The 8,359-nt window shown below is 37.8% G+C and overlaps 1 protein-coding gene across 1 annotated transcript in view; it reads right to left on the bottom strand.

Moving 5' to 3' along the window:
* Positions 1-720: 720 nt before the first annotated feature.
* zcchc24 (zinc finger, CCHC domain containing 24) overlaps positions 721-8,359 on the bottom strand; it is a 49,835-nt gene continuing 42,196 nt past the window's right edge. The window contains exon 4 of the mRNA XM_014987274.2: positions 721-7,537. Within this exon, the coding sequence (XP_014842760.1) occupies positions 7,424-7,537 (114 nt within the window). The 3' untranslated portion in view covers positions 721-7,423. The remainder of the gene's footprint in view (positions 7,538-8,359) is intronic.

Genomic DNA, 8,359 nt, shown 5'->3' with positions numbered 1-8,359 from the left:
ATGGTACAAGAGACGTGCAGAAGGTGCTAAAAATGACATGTATTGTGCTGTGTGAAGGAAAACCAACACCGCACATTACCCCGAACACACTATTCTAGCAATAAAAAGTGGCAGTGACATCACCGTGCTCTGGGGAAGTTTTCGTCTCCCAGCAGAAGTGAAGCCGGTCCGAGTCGATGGGAAAGTGGATGGAGCAAAAATACTGAGTAACGCTGGAAGAAAAGCTGCAAGAGCCAGGAAAAGAATTGAGACTGAGTGGGAAGGTTAACCTTCTCGCAGGACAATGACCCCAAACATTAGAGCCAGGTTTCAAATCAAAACCTATTAAAGGATTAAAATGGTCAAGCAAAAGTGCAGCTGGAGCTGCTTTGCCTGGAAGAATAGTGGGAGAAAGTCACTGAATGTGCAAACTGGTAGAGACATCCTCCGAAGACGCATCTTTAAGCTATGAACTCAGAGGGTTAAACACAAATGTTTTCATCTTTTATTTGTAAAAACAAACGATAACAAACTGAGAACGCAGGTATCCTTTCCACTAACTACAGTAAACGGCACTACTCTCCTTTGGTAGTTTATAAATTCCTTTTAAACTACTTTCATCTGTTGTTGCAACATGCTAAAATGTGAGAAAGTTCTTCTACACTGTACTGGAGACATCAGGAATCAATGAGGAGGTATTGGCTGAAAACCCGACACAAGATAAATAAAAACAAAACACACTTTGAGCAGTTATAAATTTGCCTTTTATTCATCAAGCTCTCAACAGCTCCAAAGCACTAAAATGTTTTCCCATCTATCAAATAAGGCACATTTTGGAATGCCGTTTCATGGACGTGAAAAACAGACCTGTGGCCGACGCTCCAAACCTCTCTGGTCCATGTTTCCCAAAAAAATAAAATAAAATAAAATAAAAAATCATTCACCTCTCGCCTGCGTTCCGTCCAATTCAAACATAACATTATTGCAATATTGCAATGCAATCATCTCAAGAGATACACACACACACACACACGTACACACACACACACACACAGCACAGAGAGAAACAGAACGTTCCAGCTCGACCACATTTAAGTGTTAACACATTACATTCAGTAAATATGTGTTAATCATAGAGGCTACACTTCTGTTAAATGAAATACTTCAGGACTAAAGTTGCTGATAATGTTAAAACTACTGTAAAGGATTTAAATAATTGTAAATTGCACAAAGTAATATTTCATCCAAATCCAAACACATGCACATGCAAACTCGGGACAGTTCTTTGTCAAACACACCTTCCTGACAAAAGCATAGCACGTCCTAATCTACAAACAACTTCTTTTTTTTTTTTTTTTTGCTAACAGTTTCCTGTCGTCGCTGCTTTAAGCAAACTACATCTCACAGTTTAATGTGCTTATACAGTGGTGAATATCCATCACTAGATAAGAAACAACAAAAACATAATCTCTGCATGTTTACACAATGAATCTGCATATTAGTGTTTACAAAAAAAGAATACATACGGCCTTAAGGCGGGTTAGTCGCATAGCAATGTGGGTTATTTAACACTGCTACCACGTGGAAAATACAATGGCTTATAAATGAGAAAGGGTATTAATTATGTACCATCTTTTTCTCTAATAACATTCTATGTAGACATCAATATTTCCTTCTTAGTGAAACTTTGTTGCATATTCTATACAAAAAGTGTTGTAAAAAGTCTTTCCATAAATATTTCTGCAGGATATTCCTCCAGACGAGTGTAAAATAAAAACAAAAACAATTTTCCAGCTTTGATTATTTCTCAGCAATAGGCCCTTCTTTATAGACACAAACAAACAAAACAAAAAAAAGCTATATATCGATAAACATCGGAACTCATGGCCATCAAATATATACATAAAACATCTTAGTCAGGGAAATAAGCTGCAGATTGCTTTAGAAATTTCAACATCTAGCAATGTTTCCAAAATACACATCTTATTCATAGAAAACAAAAAAAAAAGCTAATTCTGTTCTGATGATGTACTAGAAAATTCAAAATAGTCTACAAGTTCGTTCTCTGTTTTTAATGTCTTCCGTCATTTGATTCTAGAGACGTCATTTATAATGGCACCATTATGTCCCGTTTCTGTGTGGAACCAAATAACACTGTTACTCATGAGGTTAATTTATAAGGCATCATTGGTATGTAGTCTGGCAAACCAGTTAGTATCACTGAACAAAGCAAAAGGAGAACATTAACAGTAAGACAAATGGATTGTTCCCATTAACGGATGACTGTAAGGAGTCTAAAAAAAAAGATTTTAAAAAAATTTAAAAAAAAATCCCAAATCTTCTGTTTAAAGGGGCACTCCGCCAGTTTAATCAATAAAGTTAACCCATTCTCAGGTTTTGAAAAACTAACACCTTTTCAAGACTGAGAAAATGACGTCAACTATCTCACTTAATCTGGAAATGCCAAGTAAAAGGCTTCTGAGTTTCAAGCAGAAATGCATCAAGAAGACAACCCATGACTAGGACTGACTTTATCCCTAAAAAAAAACTATACACCTGATCATTTTTCACATCAGTGAATGTGTCATAGCTAAGTCAACCGTTTACACTCTTCAGTGTGGAAGTTGTAACGGAGGAAAGAAGACTCAGCTGTTCCGGTAGTGCTAAAGTGATCTAAAGTAAAGCACAGAGGCTGTGAGAAGATTCCAGAAAGGAGCAACTTTCTATAGAGACACGTTGCCTCCTCCTGCAGACTGCTACTTTTAAACAGGGAACGAGACATTTGCAGATAACAGGGAGCCAAACATATTTAATTAGGTTCCTTTGTTTTTTTTTCCCCCCCTTTGATGAATGCAGTTTTGCCTGTTATGAAATGTACTGGGGTTGAAAGTGTTGGCTTTGTTTTGGAAATCAGCTAAAAGTCCATTCATTTTTACATCAAATGAACACAAAGAGGCTGCTGTTTACAGTTAGAAATCCCAAGTTTCGGTGCTCTAACTTTGGTTTTGGAGAACATCATTTAGCTTTATGTTTTATTGCGTTCTATTTCGACTGCGGAAAGTACTGTTTTATTTTGTGCAGCTCTTAAAGAACTCAGAATTGGTGAAAATGATCAGAAACAGGTTGGAGATCTCTAATATTTACATCTTGACCATTGACACCACATGGCGTTCACAGGAAATCAAATCACAAGGGATCTTTACACCCGTCCTGTGAATGCAATGTGATCCTACTGTTAATGGCACAATAAGAGGTGGTCTTTATGTAGACATATGGCCAGGTGCCTTTAGTACTCAATAAGAAACAAGTTCTGTGCTACAATTAGGTGCCAACTGTTTGCATAAGCATTTCATTGCAAGTAGATGAGAAATGAAAATGCACTAAAGCCTATAACTGGTAAAAAAAAAAAAAAAACATCTGGTCTTTGCAAACAAATATCCTCTAAGCTAGTTGTATTTAGCAGGAAAATCAGATTACATCACATTTATGCCAGGCATGAGTCGATGTACTTTCAGCTCTCCATATGTGATTTAATCATCCCAAAAACACAAGTTAATGCCAGGTGTGATGTCATCTTTTAACAGGCAGTGTAGTTTATAAAAGATTATGTTATGGGACCATATGGAAAACAAGTTAGTGGGATTTTGAGTTTATTCCAAGTGACTGAAAGTGAGTAAGACATTTGCTTTTGTTAGTGTTAAGCCTTTCAGCTTTGTGGACTAAATCCCTGGAGTGCCCTTTTAACTGAAAAGTTGGCATTTAGCTTCATTTCCACACACACAGCAATGTACCAGTATGACTCCAAATACTGCAAGTAAATGTGTATGTGTTTTTTTTTTTTTTTTTGACAAAAGCAATATTTTCTTGGATAAATGCAACCACAACAGATTATAAGGAGAAACAAAACAAAGCGTGAGGTCCAAAGTTTTATAAGCATTTTGTTCTGTTGTGAGGATCTAAAAAGAAATAACATCTATGTTGATATTCCATGACAACAGACCACAGTGGGATTGTTATTGCCAGCTGGAAACGCTGGTCCAGCAAACTGCTCTGAAGCGAACACCCGCCATGCCAGTTCAACCGCTAATAGAGGGGCTTTAATCTTTTTCTCATCCTTTGTCACATCTTGAACCTCCATCAGACTTTCTGAACATCACAGTTAGCACATACACAGTTCCACCTCTGAGCCCACGGCACTTACCCGTTGCTCTTGAAATCTTTCGAAGGCACGTACGTGTTACGGTATAAAAATATACTCAACCAGCGTTTAAAAGGCATTCAGATACAGTACATATAAGGGGGATCACAACTCGCATGGAAGAGAATCCTTGAAAGGTAGATTCCAATCGTTTGAAACTAATACAAAAGTCCCTCTGTAATTCTTCAAATCTACACTTTGATAATACCTCCTGACGTCACAAAGCTCATGACAGAAGGCACTGAAAAACGGACTGTGTTTACATCACTTTCAGTATACATAATTATCAGCTTTGCCTTTCGCAAGCCAGAGTTCAAATTCAGTTCCTCCACTTAGAAATGATCTCTGCACTTATTCTGAGCTTAAAACGGACAGGTCAGGATTTTCAAAGTGAGGTTCCGTTAAAAAGTTATAATTAACCGACATCTTACCAGCAGTAGATAACTTCCTAAAAGAAAAGCAAAGACCAAAGCGAACAGCTACCATCCTACACAAGGCACATGCCAGTATTAGATTATCACAGTATGATAAGCTTGAGTAACAATACTAGAGTATCGCAGTATTTACACAAAAAAAAAATATATATATATATATACAAATATATATATATATAAACATATCATGCCCAATTAATTTATAACAAGAGAGCGACAATTATTCTAACTGCTGCTAAATAATTAACATATTGCTAATTATTGCTATAATAATCTTATATTTTACATTTGCTTACAGTTATTTTAATAGACTTAAAAACTCTAAAAAGCACCCACAAGATTTAGTAGTAGTTTTTCTGTTCTTATACTTCCTTTTGACTTCATGATTTTACTCTTGGAGTAAAATTGGGAAGGTTAGTTTCCTTCTTTCAGCCACACATTTGGCAGTCCACAGTAACATGTGGGGGAGGGGGGAGCATAAAGATACTTATTGCTCCATGCTGTCCAAGAAGACGCTGGTGACTTCTGCAGTCTCTTTTGAATCTCAACATACAAACTTTAAGCTGAATGAACGGCATAATGGAAACATTTTCTGGTACTGAAATTGTATCTTTGAAACCGCATGAAGATTAAATATCAGAAAACAGCTCCTGCCCACTCCCAAATCCAAAACTTTTAGTTTAAGCAGGCACTACTTAATGAACCTGTAAACCCTTAAATTGTTTGCATTGGGTTGCTTTTACACAAAAGTCAGTTATTACTTTTAATATTAGGAAAATAATGAAAGTAGGAGACAGAGCACCAATAACCTTCCTGTATAAAATCATGCTGCACTTTCTCACTTTCTTCTCCTCTATAATTTGTATTATTTGCTCACGTTTCAAGTGTTAGCTTTTTGTTTTCTTTGTTGTTTTTTTCTCCGTAGAAGCTACATCTAGTCCGTTTCTGTCTGGTTTTGCTTCGGCTGTAGTGCCTTCCTGGAGGAAGGCGTCGGCTGAGATAAGGCTTCCATCAACTAATCGATCTCCCTCTCCTGCTGTTATTAAAGGGCCATTGTTCCTCTCCCATGTTGCAACATGATTGCTCGGTATGAGGGATTGCTGTAAAGTCAACAACAACGCAAGTGATTGTCTACTGTCGCTACGAGCTCATCCAGGCTGCAAGTCAAAGACTAGATGCTGGGTTTCCTCTTTTGACATCACACTGAATAATAAACTGAGCTTAATGTACTGTTCAATAACTAGGATCAATTGGAATGTATGTGTGATTTCTTGTGAATTGGCGAGGTATTAATAAACCGAATTTTTACCACCAAGTGTAATTTACCTGACAGAAAAGTAAGGCAGTGCAAAAATACATAAAATTGCATTCACTTAAACAGCTGTAATATTTTCCTTTTTACACCGATATATATATATATATTTTATCACAAAGTTAACCTGGCAAGAAAACCCCTACGTGGTATTTACAGTACCTGAATCACACAGGAAGATCATTGTTGGTGCACTGCCTCATACCTCCATTTCCTGTGCAGATAACCCCCACTGTACAAGAGATAGCACTTTAAAGGTTCATGCCAGGCATTTTTCCTACAAACTGCTGGCCCCTCTCAGACTAGCGGTTAGCTTCAGCCTATGGATTCAGCTAATTTGGATTTATGCAAAAATAAAAACGCAAACAAGCGTCGCATAACTTTTAAACAAAACCTCTCTTCAAATACCCTGAGCCATACCGTTAGCCTTCCTGCATAGCCTCCCTACTCAGCAGTTAGCTACTGGACACAATGGTGAAGGCTTTGGAAATATCTACAAGATATAACTACAATGCATGTCAATTCATTTACTGGCTTGTCAAATGCTAGTGTAACAGTTTAACTTCTAAGTTATATATATATATATATATTCAATTCAAAGCATTTGCAAGAACTTCATTGCTGTAAAGAATACTGTTTAACAAGATCATATTCAGAGAGAAACGTGTCCTATAGATTGACTATTCTTTTAATTTGAAGCTACAGTAATCTGTCCGACATCTGCTGCTGCTCAATACAGCTATCTCCAAATTTGCAAAGCTAAGAAAAATCTCCAGAGGGGTTCGGTGAAACCGCTTCTGTCAACATTTTCAAAAATCCATCTGAGGAGCGACGCTATACGACTGAACCTACAGTAGTTCCTAAATACACATGGACGCAGTAACACAATGTGATACACAAACATAGAAAAAAAAAATATTCCATATGTCCCAGTTAAAATTCAAATTGCACACTAGAAGAAAAAGGAAATAAATATGTGAAATGTAAGCTTGGGATGTATGGCACTTTATCCCTCAGTTAATTCACAGTTAGTAAGATGTGCTGCTCACCCCGAAAACGAACGGTCGAAGGCCTTCCTTTTTTGTTTTACCATCGCTAGAAGCCCCCTGACTAAAATGTTCACCACATCGCATACTTCACTTGGCAGGAAAAAGGAAAGCAGATCTCTGTAAACACAAAGCCAACGGTGAGGTATTGACACTAAACATATCGTCAGTGACACCAATACGATACATGCTCGGTGCTAATTCATCGACACGTTAATTTGCTGGAGTTAAATATACATTTGGAGTAACGCGGTTTCTAGTACGTGGTTTTACAATTTGTTGGAAAGCGTGCAAGATGAATGATCCTGATCTTACAGAAGGAAGGTGTCAAATAAAAAGAGAGAACTAGAGCTACCGTCTGGAAGCAGAGCGGATAAGAGGGGAAGACCTGCTTGTCAATAGGCAGATAACATGAGTTATGATGGGAAAGTTCTTTCCCTCTGGGTAGAGATGATTATTGCACGCGGCGGCAGTAGTAGCCCAGGACTTTACATTTCTCACACAGGTGTTGTGGGTGCTCTTTACTCTGGTCAGACACATCCAGGCCATCCGGCTTCTCCAAGGGTCGCTGGAGAAACAAACAAAACAAATAATGAGTCAGGCTAATTAAGTAAAGAATGACACGTCAGTTTTGACTTGTTACCTGCAAGGAAGTGCTTTCCACCAGGTCGTTTGCCAGATCCTAATATAGTCATAACCTCTTATTGCCAACAGATGGCGCAAATCTGAATGTTTTTATGTCCTAAAATGTTGTTCTCAGTTCTGGCATAATACTTACACATTGATACCAGAGCCCAAACTCTGATTGGCTGAATAGTCCCACACGTTAACTCTTTCCCTAAATCGGCAGGCGTGGCCTCTCCGGTGGTAAACGTTTACAAAAAAATCCTGTTCACAAAGTTTCTTCTTCTTATAATCTCTCCATTTTAACTGAGGCGTAAACATTTTGATGTCAATCAGAAATAAATCCCCTGTTTGTGATAGAAATCCTTCACTTAGCAGTGGGGGGGGAGGGAAATCAAATTTCAAAATGATTTATGGAGGCTGATAAAGCTGAATTGATTATGCACGTTTAAATCAAGTAAAGCTGTTAGTTACTACACAGTTTTATCAGCAGTATGTTTGGCCTGATGCACATGGACGTTCTTCATAAAACAGGTTTGGACTGAGCACAGTTAGCTCAGAGATACGTAAAGCCTCAGCATGCGTTAGCTGTACCAGAAAAGAGGGAAATTTTCATCTGATTATGATGGACTGTTTGGAAATATTAGCATCAGGTTTCTTGGAATCATTATCAGCTACAAAGGAAACGTTTCAGAGCGAGCACGTTTGGAGGTGATTTTAACAGCCCATCTGGAAATTTTCCCCTCTCATTTATTCCTTTCTTCTC

This window comes from Poecilia mexicana, unplaced genomic scaffold (genome assembly GCF_051168715.1).
Source record: "Poecilia mexicana isolate PSO_F unplaced genomic scaffold, ASM5116871v1 scaffold_15, whole genome shotgun sequence".
Lineage (NCBI taxonomy): Eukaryota > Metazoa > Chordata > Actinopteri > Cyprinodontiformes > Poeciliidae > Poecilia > Poecilia mexicana.
The sequence above is the reverse complement of the archived record's forward strand: the minus strand, read 5'-3'. Positions and strand labels throughout refer to the sequence as shown.